Consider the following 16,425-nt stretch of genomic DNA (forward strand, 5'->3'; position numbering starts at 1 on the left):
TTTACATAAATAGTCAAAAGCAATGGCCCCAAAATGTAACCTTGTGGCACTCATGTATTTACAGTTAACACACTGTGTCCTGAAACTGTGGACAAACCTATCTCAGACAGCCTATTCAACAGTATTTGATATTCATCAATAGTGTCAAATGCCTTGGTTATTAAAATGTTTTTACTGGACTCAGGAATGTATATTTGACCAGCAATGGCTGTCTAAAATAATGACATTTCCATCGTCTAATTGAGATGAATTAGATAAACATCAGGTTCTTTAAGAGTGAAAGAACATGTACTGTAGAGTCTGTACTGCCAACTTCCAAGCTTTATTACAGTTAGGCTGACTACCCCCCGCCCCCCCCCTAACCTCTCTGTAGCTCTGCTTAGTAACCAGGCCCCCTTCCTAAAACAGGCCCAGACAATGAAGGACAGACGCTTGGGTTACAGTAACAACCCGGTCCATGTCCTCTCCGAGCTGTTTGATGTCTGCCTGTAGCACGGTGGATGGATTAAGACGTCAGGCCCAGGGACCGAGGTCATAAAAGTTCCATGTTAAAAGGACATGTGGGGAACGGTCGTGAATGCAGCCCCGCCAACTCAAACATCAGGGTGGGGGGGGGGGGGTTCGAGAAATGTAGAATTGGAATCCCCTGATCACACCAAAGTCTCCTCTTCACAGGGTTCACTTTCTAAGAAGCTAGAGGTTTAATTAATGATATACCAGCAATGTTTCCCAGTAACCATAGTTCTACTAATGGATGATGTATAAAAATGCAATTTCTCTTTTACCCTCTCATACCCTCAGGTGATCGTCATTTTTACATCAATGACGCTGACACCCAGGTGGAGTTCAAGTCTCATCAGTGGTTCGGGGCCACCGTGCGTTCCCATGGCGACTCCGTTCTGGTAAGAATGGTTCTAGATGAGTTGGTTGGGTTTCAGTGAACTAAACTGTGTCGAGCTGTAAGGCTGTGGCCACGTTCCGACCTTATGGTAGAACAATCCTCGTCAAAGTACTCATGTAAGCCAGAGAAGGGTAAACTGGATTCCAATGCATAAAGTATGGATGAAGTAGCAAAAATTATTAGGGATATCCCCATTGGATCGGACACAACAGAATCAGAGCCAATATGGGGCGACAGTGCGACAGTGGTTCGGGAGGTAGAGCAGTCGTCTGGCAATCCGGAGGTTCCCGGTTCGATTCCCGCTCCTCCCGGGCAGCGTGTCGATGTGTCCTTGAGCAAGACACTTAACCCCTAATTGCTCCCGATGAGCAGGTTGGCACCTTGCATGGTTGCCTCCGCCATCGGTGTGTGAATGTGTGAGTGAATATGTGAGTGAATGGGTAAAAATGTGAATAACAAATTGTAAAGCGCTTTGGATAAAAGCGCTATACAAAAAAGAAGCCATTTGCCATTTACCAATAATGGCATATTTTAATTGATTGGTAATGATACGTTTTTATTAAAAAATAAATGGAAAAAATCTTTGATTATTTTTTTCTTTAAGCAGAACTATTCAATTACCAAGCATATCTTACCTATTGGATTGGTTTTATTTAACTTTAATATACTTGAAGTGTGCAAGGATCGGATCAGGATATTACATTTCTCTGATCGGGATCGGGGGACATCCCTAGAAATGATTGAAGGGTCTCTCTGTCCCTCCCAGGCTTGTACTCTTTGTCTCACCCAGCCGTCCCTCTCTCTCCTTCACAGGCTTGTGCTCCGAGGTACTACTGGAGGACAGAGCATGACACTCCTTTCTCTGACGCCACAGGAACCTGCTACCTCTCCGTGGACAACCTCAGAACATTTGTGGAGTACGCACCCTGTCGAACAGGTAATGTTCACTGTTCACTTCACTGATTTGCACCAGCGGTACTGTATGTAAAGTCTGGCCTGAGAGGGCCTTTTTACAGTCCATAAAAGACAGTCGAGTGGCCCTTGGAAATATTATAGTATAGAGCCCTCCAGACAGCATTAGTAGAACCAGGGGGAGGTCTGGTGTTTAGTAATTGTTACCTCACAACCCTATTAATTCAAAGACATTCTGTGATTTTTCTCCAGCTACCCCGCTAAAAGTTATAGCCAATTTCCCATTGTTTTTGAATGAACTTGGACATCCCATAGTCATTTCTAATCCCATATGGATCTACACCTGGCATTTCATGTAATTATCGACTTCCACACATGGGATCTTAATTACAAGGGCCATAAAATGTTGGGTACTTAGAGTAGGCCCCACTCTTAAATGATAACAGACAATATGGAGCCACTTGAGAGTTTTGCCTGTTTTGATTCCATGTTACGTCCATGTGTTACGTTTGTTCAGGAAATAACAGTGTGTGACACCAACGTTTTTAAAAAGGTGCTGACATTGTGCAAAACATACACACAAGCATGTCCCTGAATTACCGTACACCCTAGGGGTGGGGGGGGGAAATCGATACGTAGTAGTATCGCGATACTGTATCGATACAGGGACGCCAAGTATCGATATTTATTTATTCATAAAAAAAGATAATTTTTTTTAAATTTTTTGTATAAGGAAATTGCATTGTTCATTTCAATACCTGTAATAGTACAGTAGTCCACACACACACATGTGCATTCAGTTAAGTTGGAATATGACTGTAATACAAACAGTTCAGTTTGTCAGGTACATGCAACACAGATTACAGTGTTTACATCTGTCTGCTTGAGAAAATACCATGCAATAAAAATTATTGAAGTGAGATGAACAGACTGAACTTTATTTTATTAGATAAAACATGTTGACAAAGTTTTACTTTGCAGTTGAAAAAAGGTAATAAATAAAATTTGTTTAAAAAAAATAAGAAAATAAAAAAATCCACAATACTCGTGATATATTTAGTATCGCGATACTATCGTATCGTGACGCAAGTATCGCGATAGTATCGTATCGTGAGGTCTCTGGCGATTCCCACCCCTAGTACCCCCATTACATTATTTCTGTGTTGTTGACATTCTGCTGGAAGCTTATGGAGAATGAAGCATGTCTCTGAAAAATACCATTCAGCTGCTTCCAAAAAGCTTCCTAACTGTTTCACAACATAGTTAAGAAGGACTTAAATGTGAGTTTCTGGAGACCTCCACTTGCATTGCTAACAAAGCCAGTAATTTCTACTTCCAACATGTCTGCATATGCTTCATTATGCACTGAAATTACTTCAAATTTTTAACAAAAAACAAAGCATTTTCTAAAATGGATGGAAAGAGTCTTGTTAAAATGTGTATCCCAGAAGAAAAGTTTGAAAAGCACTATTTAATTTAGAAAGTTACACGTGTTTCATGTTTGTTTTGGTGCTATTCATCACAGAGAGACATGGCCCAGCCGGTCAAGGCTACTGCCAGGGGGGGTTCAGCGCTGATTTCACCAAGGTAAGTGAAAGTCGGTCCACCATTTCTGTTGGTTTCTACTGTATATAGACTTGACACCTCAGATATGTGCATTCAGTATTGTAGCAGATGAGCAGAAATCCCCAGATAGAGAAAATTACACCACAGTTTCTCTGCGCTGAACTACTGTTTGTTGGTTCAGGATGGGAAGGTTGTACTTGGAGGACCGGGAAGCTTTTACTGGCAAGGTGAGCTCACAAATATGTGACATGGATTTTTTTTTATTTATTCATGAAATCTTAAGTTATCTAGCTCCTGGTCTCAAGAGACCATACTGCATCATCATTCATCAGTGAATGACGCATTGTGTTAAAACCCCAAAGAAGTTCAAAGGTCACTCCTCTTGTTTTAACCCCTTTGATGTTTAACCGCTTGCCACCCATCCTATCCTGTAGGTCAGTTGATCTCAGCCACCACGGAGGAGATCGTCAAGGCCTACTACCCCTCGTACTTCCTGCTTTCTGTCGCTGGGCAGATTCAGACCCGACAGGTGCAGGGCAGCTATGACGACAGTTACCTGGGTGAGACAGTAGTATAAATTAATCCATTATATGGGCGGCTACGTGGCGTAGTGGGCAAGGCACTCGCCACAAATGACGGAGACGCTGGGCTTGCCTGTTCGAGCCCAGCGCTCCACATTGCTTTCAGTTTAGCTGGTCGTTCATACTAATACACATTGGCCGTATTAGGGGGTGGGAAACTGATGGGTGGGGATCGGGCGTTGTGGACAGCGACTCCTACAGGTCGGTTGGTGCGCCTGCGCAGTAGAATCAGGAAGTGTCGGGGGCAGCGTGAGCCTCCCACGCGTTACTCCTCGCCACTGAGAGATCGAGCTGCGCAGGTGAAAAGATGCGACTGCTGTTACCTCAAGTACCGGAGGGGACTTGTGCTATGTATGACTTAGTCCACATTGCAGCCGGCTTGTGGGAGGCAAGAAACAGCGTTCGTGACAGGGGAGGGTTGAATTGGATGATACGAAATTGGGATGGGAGAAAATATAGAGAATGGGAGAAAAAGTGGATAAAAAAAAAAATGTATTCCATTATATTCAATGTATAATATAAATCCATTGCCTTGGATGGAATATTGAAATGGGTGGGGGAATACATTTTTTTGTCACTTTTGGTTTTGCCGTTCAAAGTCAATTCGATTACCTCCGTTATGTTTTTGTCTTTATCTATTTTCTGCTTGATGGTGATACAACTTAAAGCCTCAAGTCCTTCAGATGGAAGAAACTGCACAGGTCCACTTTTAGTTTTCATAATGAATGATGTTTTAAAATATCATTACCTAAAAGACTTACAGTTGGAGTGTTGTGTACATTAAAGACAGTAGGCTAGAGGGTGTGTACTGTGTACTTGGAGATGATGTAACATTCCCAGTAGTACTAATAATTGCACAACTGTAATGTTGGCTTGTGTGGCTCATCATCTGAATGCCTGAATACTTCAGTAGAAGAGTAATAATACTCTCCTCTCTACCTCTATCTATCTCTCTCATCTCATTCTCCTCTCTATCTCTCTCTCTCTCTCTCTTTCTCTCTCTCTCTCTCTCTCTCTCTCTCTCTCTCTCTCTCTCTCTCTCTCTCTCTCTCTCTCTCTCTCTCTCTCTCTCTCTCTCTCTCTCTCTCTCTCTCTCTCTGTGTGTTCCAGGTTATTCTGTGGCTGGGGGGGAGTTCAGTGGGGATGATGTAGAAGGTGAGGGTCATATTTCCAGTACTGAGAGCCAGACGTGGTCTGCTTACCCCACACACCTCTGAAGTCTAAGTCCTTTGGGGGGGGGGGGGGGGGGGCTTGGGACATTATGTAATTTACCTGTAATGACCATTCCCATGTTCAACTTATGTGTAATATGTTGCTCTTAATAATAATAATAATTCATTTAATTTATATAGCGCTTCTCAATAACCCGAAGTCGCTGACAGTAGTCGGGAGCAGGAGTACAAACAAAGAAACGAAAGCAAAGAAACAAAAACAAAAACAACAAAGAAACAAAAACAAAAGGAACATGAGACCATGGGGGGAACAGGGGAGACAGCCTGATAGCACAAAAAAGACTGGAGACAGACATCAATCAGGTTGGAGGGGAGGGGGGGGTTTAGGGGTGGGGGGGGTTGAAGGCAAGGGAGAACAGGTGGGTTTTGAGGCGAGCTTTGAAGGTGGAGAGTGTAGGGGAGTCTCTGATGGACTGGGGGAGGGAGTTCCAGAGTCAGGGTGCAGTACGAGAGAAGGCCCGATCTCCGAAGTTTTTAAGCTTGGATGTCGGGACAGTGAGGGAGGCAGTGGAGGAGGACCGGAGGGAACGGGTGGGGCGGTAGGGGAGAAGGAGATCAGTCAGGTAGGGGGGGGGGCAGGCTGTGGAGGGCTTTGAAAGTGAGGAGGAGTGTTTTAAAGTTAATGCAGTGTTTGATCGGGAGCCAGTGGAGGGAGTGGAGGACAGGAGTGATGTGTTCGCGGGACCGGGTGTTAGTGAGGAGGCGGGCGGCTGAATTTTGGACCATTTGTAGTTTATGGAGGGAGCGGGAGGTGATACCAGTGAGGAGGGAGTTGCAGTAGTCCAGGCGGGAGGAGATGAAGGCGTGAATGAGGGATTCAGCAGCGGGGGGGGAGAGGCAGTGACGGATTTTTGCGATGTTGCGGAGGTGAAAGTAGGATATTTTTACGATGGAGCGGACGTGGGGGTCAAATGAGAGGGTGGGGTCAAGGAGGACACCAAGGTTGCGGACTAGGGGGGAGGGGGTGATGGTGGAGTCGTTGATGGTGAGTGTGATGGGTCCGGATCTGGTGAGGGTGGTTTTGGTGCCAATGATGAGAAGTCTTGTCACTGTTCAGTTTGAGGAAGTTGTGAGTCATCCAAGTTTGGAGTTCGGTGATGCAGGATTCGATGTGACTGAGGGGTGGGCTGTGGGGGGATTGTGTACTGATGTAGATTTGGGTGTCGTCAGCGTAACAGTGGAGGTTGAGGTGGTATTTACGGATGATGTGACCAAGGGGGAGAATGTAGCAGATGAAGAGCAGGGGGCCAAGGACTGAGCCTTGGGGGACCCCCTGTGTGACTGGGGAGGGGGAGGAGGTGTGGCCGGAGAGGGATATGAATTGGTGTCTGTCTGTGAGGTAGGAGGAGAACCAGCCAAGTGCTGTGCCCTCAACACCCAGTTGGTGCAGCCTTTGGAGGAGGATGGAGTGACACACTGTGTCAAGGGCTGCACTGAGATTGAGTAGGATCAGGATGTTGAGGGCACCGGAGTCAGCGGAGATGAGGAGGTCGTTGATGACCTTAACCAGTGCAGTTTCGGTGCTGTGAGCGGGACGGAAGCCAGACTGAAGGGGTTCATAGAGGGTGTTGGACTGGAGATGGGAGTGGAGTTGGGAGGCAGCAATACGTTCCAGTGTTTTTGAGAAAAAAGGAAGATTGGATATGGGGCGGTAGTTGGAGAGGCTGGATGGGTCAAGAGTGGGTTTTTTGAGGACAGGGGTGACAGCGGCGAGTTTATAGGGGGAGGGGACGTGGGCCTAGGGATAGTGACTGGTTGAAAAGGGCGGTGAGGTGGGGGATGAGAGCAGGGAGGCAGGCTTTGGTGAGAGTAGTGGGTAGGGGGTCAAGGGAGCAGGTAGTGGTCTTGGAGGTGGTCATGAGGTCCATGATGAAGGAGGAGTCAACTGGGGCGAAGGCAGTAAAAGGGGTGGGAGGGATGGAGTCAGGTGGGGGAAAAATGTTGGTGTTGCTCCAGCATCTTTTGCGTTGATGCCATTAGTTACACAGCTTTGGTGCAATTTCAAACACATTTTTGAGAATTTTTAACTGTCCAAAAGACAGCAGTACGACCTCAAGATCTTGGAGAGCAAAGGTTAAAATATTGGCCATTTCGGCAATTGGATGGCGATCACTCCTTCCTGAAAAATCCCACTCACTGTCACTTAGTTGAGGTCATACATCTTCTGAAGGGCCTAGGTCTGGTTGTAAACTTTCTATTATTCGGAGGTCTGTGATTATCCTTGAGGTCACAATAGGTAATTTATATTGTGAAGTCACGTTTAAAAACGAAAATCGTACAATCATACAACTCATGCAATTCCAAGACTGTATAAGGATAATATCCAGAAATAGGTCTAAATGTATATATATATTAACCCTCCTGTTTTCAATTTGACCCCATTCAATGTTTAACATATCTAAATAAATGGTTTACATCATCTTTTTTGCTTATTATTTCATGACTTTTCCTAAGTTAATGAGGACAAATGGGTAAACATAACATTAACACAACGATGTGTTTTCAATGTCCTGAACACACTTTGTGTTATTTGGGGTAAATTTGACCCCAGGCTGTTTTAATAATAAAGAGAAAATCACATATGCATGACGATCTTATCACTGCATGATTTAGCATTAAAACAGCATGAAACTAGCATTTAATATCATGTTTATGAATCTTTATATCGTATAATATTGTAGTTTCTGAACAAACGGCGTCTAATCCCCCAAAAAGAGGCATAGCAATCAAAATTCTGTGCGGATGACATATTGTCGGTCTGATGTATACCCAAAATTTAGGTGGTTAAAAAATCTCGTATGGATCTGGTCTTTAGTCACTGAACTCACTGATATGGCCTACAGTACTGGAGAAATTAACTTTAATTCATCTGTCTATTTTAATTTCCAACAATTCAGTTCCTACTGTAGTTGACTATTTCCCTTTGTCTTCATCTTCACCTCTAGCCTCTTGTTCTCTCTCTCTTTACAGATTTTGTCACAGGAGTCCCCAAAGGACTCATGCTGTATGGTTTAGTAAGGAGTCCTCACGTTTCATTACACATTTTACACTGACATAATTATTACAGGAGAGAAATGTCTATAAGAATATTTATTAAAACATTTCATAATATGTGGTTTGCCCTATCATTATCATTCCCGTTGACCCACATGCATATTTTGAGTTTTATGTACACTGTAAAAAGAAAAGAAAGAAATCACAAGTCGTCTCAACTTGTATTTTCAAGCAAGCTATTCACAGTCGCAGTATAGGCTGTTGAAAAGAGTAGATTAACAATACATTTATTATTTATATTAATATCAAGCTAGACATCTTCCACTGAATATTAGTGTCACCAATACATGTTTGTTATAATGCAATACACTGTGGTTAAGTCATTGTAAAATATGATCAACAGTATTCAGAGATCACATTGTTTTAGTAAAATATGAAGAAAATGAACAGTATGATAAACAGTATGATAAACATCACTGATTAGAAAACGAGTCGTTGCACCTTCCGACTGAAAACATATTATATATTTAAAAGGTGGAGCCAATGCCTACATTAATAATCATGTAATAAATAGTTACAGTAGCAGGCTAAATTACATTGACTCTCTGTCCCTCATGTAGGTATCCATACTGAATGGAGGAGACCTGACCTCTCTGCTGAACTTGACTGGGGAGCAGGTATGAAGCACACATCTGTATGGGGATTTTCAGTATTCTTTCCATGCCTCTGTTTTTGGTGACCTGGTGAGCTGTGTGTGTGTGTGTGTGTGTGTGTGTGTGTGTGTGTGTGTGTGTGTGTGTGTGTGTGTGTGTGTGTGTGTGTGTGTGTGTGTGTGTGTGTGTGTGTGTGTGTGTGTGTGTGTGTGTGTGTGTGTGTGTGTGTGTGTGTGTGTGTGCGTGTGCGTGTGCATGTGTGTATGCGTGCAAGAGAGTGTGTATATGTGTGTCCATGCATGTGTGTGATGAGGGGGTAGTTGAAGCAGAAGGAATTTGCCCTCTGGAGAGGAGCCCTATACCAGGATCAGAGGTGAACTCACAGCTCATGGATTCTATAAGTCGTGAATCAAAACCAGAGGTAGCCGAGCAGCAGCAGCATACTGTACACACAGCACTTCTCCTTCTATTATTATTATTACCATGGACTCAGCAGGGTTTTATTCATGCAGAGTTTGGGATTGGGGGGGTTGGGGGGTCAGGGGGGTCGGGGGTTGTGAACTTAATTGGGGAGACGGTACAGCGGATGAGAGACAAGCACTCTGGCTCTGTGCCATTAAGTCAGGAACTCTGGGATGAATCATATAGGGGAGAATACCTTGTTGTAATTGTTGGTATTTGTGAAATGTAGGATTGTGCTCGTCTAGACATGTGTCTGTTCACCAGTGGTGAGGTAGTAGGTGAGGATATATACTGCTGTGGAGGTATAACATCCTATAGAAATAGATGCCTGATGATGACCCTATTGGGTTGAAACTTTTTAGTTAATAAGGTATTGGGAGCTGTAATCCAGTGTGAAGATATTCCTTTCCTACAGTATTGTGCCCAGAGAAACAAGTAACCCTTAAACCCTTAAAGGAGCACTTTGCTGAAAAACAATGCTTTTATTTTACACATAATCTCACACACGTCCACCCGCTGTGCACACATTCATTTAGTTTGACAGTTATTGAGAGTAAGTGAGTTTGAATAGGGCCACCAGTGATGTCATCTGGGACATTGAATCCTTGTGTTGTGTTAATTACAGCTCAATTAAATGATGTAGATGAATCAATCAAGAAGAAGAAATACTGCTACCTTATAATTTCATTTAGCTGCAATTAACACAACACAAGGATTAAATATCCCCCACGATGACATGACTGGTGGCCATATTCAAACAAATTGTCAAACTAAATGTGTGCAAAACTGTGAGTTTTTGGACATGTTTGAGATCTATATTCACATTGATATACTATATTCATGATGTTGGAATTTTGTATATACATCTTTTATACTGACCTGCACTTTTAATTACTTTTAGCAATGTGTGTTGTGAGGAACTATGGGTACTGTGTGAGTGATATGTGTAGTATGGAGAGAATGATATGTGTAGCATGGAGGGATGAATATGTATTGTAGTTGTCCTGTTTATCTTGTTTTTAACTACACTGATCAGGAGTACCACTCCTAATTGAGTTGTATTGGTACAATGACAATAAAGCTTTCTATTCTATTATGTGCAAAATAATGCATTTATGTGCATTGTCTTTTTGGCAAAGTGCCCTTTTAACTGCACCACTACGCACATGTGCGTGTGTACATTTCCGTATGCGTCCACGTGTGTTACTTCAAAATGCATGTGTATGCAAAATGTAGCCTATAGGCCTACATACATGTGTGTTTTCAATGATGGAGGTAAACTTTGCCGGCTGGCCAGCACTCTCAGTCTAAATGGGTGGAGGGTGCTGTGTAAACTGTTAGGTTCTGAGCAGCAGTGATCTGAAGTAAACTTCTGCCTTGCTGACTCCATAGTGACTCTGCGGGCTGAGAGTGGTCCCTCCACGGTCCCTCCAATGCACTGAGGAACTCAGCTGCATAAACACTTTAGAGAGAGTCTATCTGCATAAACACTTTAGAGAGAGTCTATCTGCTTACCCAAGAGCCCCTGGAGATGTGGGAACCCAAGCCAGACATTTTCCCGCTTGTTTTTTTCCCCCACAAAGCTGCGTGTCTTGAATTTTTGAGACATCGATACCTGGAATGTCTTCCACTTTCAGTGATGTGACATAGTTGGCTCGTCGATATAAGGGAGAGCTTGGTGGACAGGGATTCAAATTAAGGATGCATTGATATTGATATTGGTATTGGACTGAGGTACTGATACCAGGCTAAATCGGGTTATGGGTATCGGGAGAATTCCCCGATTAGTGTCTAAGTATATACCGTTCAGTAACCATAATGGATCAGAATCAGTATCAGCAATAAAAAAAAATTGGCATTGAATACCTGGCAACAATCTTATTTTTTATTTATTTTTTAGCTAAATGTAAGAATAATAGTCTTGGACCAAGCTTGATCTGTGTCTTTGGAACCAGCCCACAGTGTGTCAGAGGAAAGAAAAGCCTTGTTGCCTGAAATCAAGCCCTGACTTGCTCTCTCCTTAGCCACGCCCACTTTTTACATTAAAGGTAGAATCTTTAATGTTGTGACTTCTAGGTAACATCTACCATAACCTTGTTCCCAGTTTTATCTCCGTGAGTTAAAGCCTGGTAAAGAACTACTGCCGAAAGTGTCTATGGGGTGGAATTTCCGGTGTATGTACTTCCCCCTGGAAGCTGCCTCCGAACGGACCAAACTTTTCCCGAATCCTGTCCGCAAACAAGCTAGAACGTCCCGGTCATGTAGTAAATTCTTTAGGCAAAGCCGCTGCAGTGGCTTAAACGAGGAAATATTGTGCACTTCACACGTTTCTATAATTGTTTTGTCAAAACCGGAAAGTCTGTAGCCTGTACTTCCTGTACGTTTTGTCTTGGATCTGATGTGTGTGGATTGGAGTTGAGTGGGAATAGTGGGAGGGGTAGCTACTGTTGGCAACAACTCATGTTCTGCCAAGAGAAGTCTGGAGAGATTCACAGTATAATAAATGTATTAAACTCCAACCCACACATCAGACCAAAAAATAAAATGTAAACAAAGCGCAATACCAAGCAGGGCTCTTTTGCTTAGAGCTCACTGTTTGATGGCATTATTCTACCTTTAAAGGTACAATCCATGATGACAATAATGGAATTGAGTCTGAAATGTATTGTCACGTGACTTTTACATTTGTAATTTTTGTAAACATTGGAATACAACAGAACTGCGCCTCAAGTTATAAGAATGTTGAGAAAGCAAAGAAATAAAATAAAATAGACCCCACCTGAAGTTTCCCAAAATGGATTTATTTATTTTTTTAACTGTTTTTGTACGAAGGGGAGGGGGTCACGCTAAAAAGCTCATAACCTTCCATCTTATCCTTGGCGGGGTCACCAAACTCACCCCGGTGCATGTCGACGACAAATCACTTTGAAGTGAGTGTCACCCACGGACGTAACTCTACCTTAATCTATCATACGTGGCATGAAATTAAACCGTGGAGCAACAAAGCCCCCCCCACACGGACCCCCAACCCCTCCTGTAGCTTACAGAAGCTGTGTGAAAGTAGAGAAGAGGAGAGCCCAGGGGGGGGGGGGGGATTTGAGGCCTGATTGAAGGAGAAGGTCCTGGCTGGCGGTGTCGGGGAGAGAGAGAGGGTGAAAGAGAGAAAGAGAATTAAAGAAAGAGAGAGAGATCTGTACCCCACAGTGTGATTACAGGCTAACTTTGTCTTGTTCTCAATGCATTCCAGATGGGGTCCTACTTTGGCTATGCCGTGGCCGCCACCGACATCAACAACGATGGGTGAGTGAGCGGACAGCAAGAGTGGTGGGGGGCGGGGGGTAAGGAGGGGCGGTGGGGGGGGGGTGGGGGGGGGGGGGGGGGGGGGGCAGTGTTGGTGCAGGCAGGAGGAATTGGGGAAAAGTCAGAGAGATTGTAGTATGGACTGGTGAGTGGGAGAGAGAATGAAAAAGAGAGAGAAAGGAGTCACATAATTCAACAGAGCCTGTATCCATAATGCATTATAATCATACATAGTTATAACACATTAGAATTGTCACAAGCATGGTGCATTATAGATAATCCTGCATAGGAGGGTATAGTATTAATTCAATCAATACTTGTAATGTGTCATAAAGCTTTTTTCATAATGGCTTGTTGTAATCATATATATATATATATATATATATATATATATATATATATATATATATATATATATATATATATATATATATATATATATATATAATAAAATATAATATAGGGTATGATTATAGTATAGTTATAGCTATAATATAGGGTATGATTGTAGCTATAGTATAGGGTATGATTGTAGCTATAATATAGGGTATGGCAAGATGCATCACGCACACCAAAGAGAGGAAGTGAGAGAGAGATATTAGATAGAAAGTGAGAAAGTGGGGGGTGCTGGAGGTGAAGAGTACAGCTTTTTGGAAGATCCCACGGCCATCCAGTCACCCACTCTCTCCCTCTCTCTTACAGTATGTGTCATGGAAATTCCTCTGCTGTTCAAGGTTCTCTTTTTGGCCAAAGTCGCTTCCTCTGTCTGCCAGAGTCGTGTCTCTCAATCCAGAAGAAAATTGTTTAGTTATTTCATGATTTAAAGCCTTGTTTAGATTTTGCACTGTTATACGGTCTGGTTTCAGTCAACCAGAATTCTGGTTCTGGTGCTTTGAGACACTATCTTGTTCATTTATCAGCAGAAATTAAGTCATTTAGATTTTTCGATACCTACACAGTTCCTCTTGTTCCACCCCCAGATGTGTTTTTTTCAGTGTTATTGAAGCAACAACTGCCGAATAAGGAACTCCAGGAATGTTCTCTATCCTCAAAACACTAGACCACAGTTCCTGCATATATGTCTAATGAGTATACCACTTATCGTCCTTGTGCCCGTATTCACTTTCCATTCCTCTCCCCTCCCCTTGTCCCATCTCTCCTTTCGTATCCTCATTGTTAAGAGGTCTTAGACAATTCTCATATGAACATGGCCGTTTTCAAGGAGATATTTTTTTATGTGACTGGTCAGTTCCCTGTAGATGACTTATGTGACATTCCGTATAGATAGACTGTTGCGGTTTCAACAGTGTTTTCAGTTGTTAGGTAACGACATTGTAGTTCCAGCTGAACATCTGGTCCGCAACATTCAAACACGAAAACAGCTGATGATCGGCTGATGTAATTCTGTATTTACTGGCAGCTGTGTACATTAGTTTGAGAGCCTTTGCAGGGTAGGTTGTCCCCTCCTAACAGGAACAACCTGAACCAAGTCTAGCTTTTTAGCTCAGAATAGAACCCAGTGCAATGTGTGGATTTCAGGAGAGAACTGGACACTGTCAGTCAGGTCCTTAGCCCCCGTTTATATCTTAGTGTTTCCAAGGACCAGCATAATGTGACCTTCACATAATGAGAATGAGGAGTTTTCCTGCCAATCAGAGCTGTGCTTGGAACAATCCCGCGTACAACACGTTGCATGTTGCTCCTTTCACTGCTGACCTTTCGAACGTAAGATCAGTGTCTTCACAGAAATGTCTGTCTGCCAAAATGGAGACAATTAACCTGCTTGATAAATTGGTGATAGTCTACATTATATGATATATATGCCTATCCGTGTATATTTTACATGCCTTACACCACCATCATTTACACTGCCGACATACAGTATGTCATGACTTATTATTATTATTATTATTATTATTATTATTATTATTATTATTATTATTATTATTATTATTATTATTATTATTATTATTATTATTATTATCATAGAATATATATACAAGAACCCTGTTGGCTTTCAACCTGGACTCCTCTTCCAATGTCTACCTTGTCCTGTCCTTTTATCCTCTCCTCTCCTCTCCTCTCCTCTCCTCTCCTCTCCTCTCCTCTCCTCTCCTCTCCTCTCCTCTCCTCTCCTCTCTCCTCTCCTCTCCACTCATCTCCTCTTCTCTTCTCTTCTTCCCCAGTCTGGATGACTTGGTAGTGGGAGCGCCCATGTTCATGCGTCGGGGGTCTGATGGGCGTCTGGAGGAGCTGGGTCGTGTATATGTGTACCTCCAGAGGGGCCCTCTCCTGCTGGAGCCCAGCCAGCCCCACCTCAGTGGAACCCAGGTCTACAGCAGGTTCGGCAGCTCCCTGGCCCCGCTGGGGGACCTCAACCAGGATGGCTACAACGGTGGGTGGCGGAGATGCAATGGGTGACCGGGTCTGTGACTGAGACTCTGTCGTTTTGATTCGCATCGCATTTGGAATTTGATGATGATTTTGAGAGAAACATTGCAGAATGATTTCTAACAATACCTTTATTATTTCTCCACTCCTAATATCAAGCCAGTGTTGAATGTGTAACTAACTGTATTCATATTCTGAATGTATCACTAAATGTAGAGATTATGAAACCCAACATTGTTTTTGTAGAACGTGAAAGAAATCCACAACACAAAAAAGAAATCTACATTTTGACGGAGAGAAAAAAAACTGCTTGTTTGCAAACCTATCTCAAACCCTGCCCTCTTTTCTTGATAGGGGCGGAGTTTGAGATAGGCCAATTATGACTTCTGACTGAAAATGATCAAGTGTGTCATTGATATGAGGACACAAGTTTCACGCTGTGTTGTTTGTTCTTGGTTGCTCCCAGACTTGGCCATCGGCTGTCCTTACGGAGGAGATGACCAACAGGGATTGGTTCTCATTTATAACGGACATGCAGGTGGGCTGAAGGGAACGCCCACCCAGACCCTATCTGGCCAATGGGCTTCCAGTTCCTTTCCTGCTAGTTTTGGTTATGCTCTCCGTGGCAACAGAGATCTGGATCAAAATGGCTACCCAGGTACCAGAGAACAGAGTTCAACTCCCATGTGTTTATTTAAAAGGTATGAAATAATTAATTCTGGTAAAATGATTGATAATGATTTAATTTAAGATAATCCACTTTAATCTCCCTTAGATCTGATCGTCGGTGCTTTTGGTGTTGACAAGGCAGTGCTGTACAGGTATGTTAAAGCACCCAGCGACACAGCATGCATGACAAATACATATTAACAAACACACTGAGCTTATTTGTCTCTGGTTGGTTTCTCCCGTTAGGGCTCGGCCAATTGTAAACGCCAGCGCTTCTCTCGTAGTGCACCCTACCATGATCAACCCAGAGGAGAAGAACTGTGAGGTGACCACTGGGAACGGGACTATCGCTGTGTCTTGGTTTGTACACACGCCCTTTTCCTTTGAAAACAATGTTTTTCGATTTTGAGGTTTGATTTGACTTGCTGTCAACAAAGGAAAAAGTATCTTACATGGTTTTCAAATTAATGACTTTAAGAGCTCTGTGACGGTAGAGAGTGCAATGCTTCTGAGTTTAATTTAAACTTTCCAAAGGTTACTGCGTGAGTCATTGTCAAATTACTTTGGACCAGGGCTGTTCAGCTTCCTGTCCTGGCTGCATTTAACTACTCACTCAATATTCTTAGAGCCAGTAAAAAGGAAAAATCACCCCCCTTTTAACTCTAGATGAAACTCTTTCCGCGAGTTCAATTCGTCATGTTAAGCATGGAACACTTTTTACACTGTCATAAGAGAGGTTTGCCAACTGGCTGGTATTTTAATGC

At 43.0% G+C, this 16,425-nt stretch overlaps 1 protein-coding gene across 1 annotated transcript in view; it reads left to right on the plus strand.

Annotated features, from left to right (window-relative positions):
• Positions 1-16,425, plus strand: part of LOC311230920 (integrin alpha-5-like) — a 165,316-nt gene that overhangs the window by 18,967 nt on the left and 129,924 nt on the right. The window contains exons 3-15 of the mRNA XM_084317367.1: positions 802-902; positions 1,715-1,838; positions 3,339-3,400; positions 3,561-3,606; positions 3,814-3,939; positions 5,071-5,115; positions 8,163-8,206; positions 8,807-8,863; positions 12,549-12,601; positions 14,788-14,996; positions 15,459-15,650; positions 15,768-15,813; positions 15,908-16,021. Of these exons, the coding sequence (XP_084173493.1) occupies positions 802-902; positions 1,715-1,838; positions 3,339-3,400; positions 3,561-3,606; positions 3,814-3,939; positions 5,071-5,115; positions 8,163-8,206; positions 8,807-8,863; positions 12,549-12,601; positions 14,788-14,996; positions 15,459-15,650; positions 15,768-15,813; positions 15,908-16,021 (1,219 nt within the window). The remainder of the gene's footprint in view (positions 1-801; positions 903-1,714; positions 1,839-3,338; positions 3,401-3,560; positions 3,607-3,813; positions 3,940-5,070; positions 5,116-8,162; positions 8,207-8,806; positions 8,864-12,548; positions 12,602-14,787; positions 14,997-15,458; positions 15,651-15,767; positions 15,814-15,907; positions 16,022-16,425) is intronic.

This window comes from Notolepis coatsorum, assembly GCF_963971535.1.
Source record: "Notolepis coatsorum genome assembly, chromosome: 6".
Lineage (NCBI taxonomy): Eukaryota > Metazoa > Chordata > Actinopteri > Aulopiformes > Paralepididae > Notolepis > Notolepis coatsorum.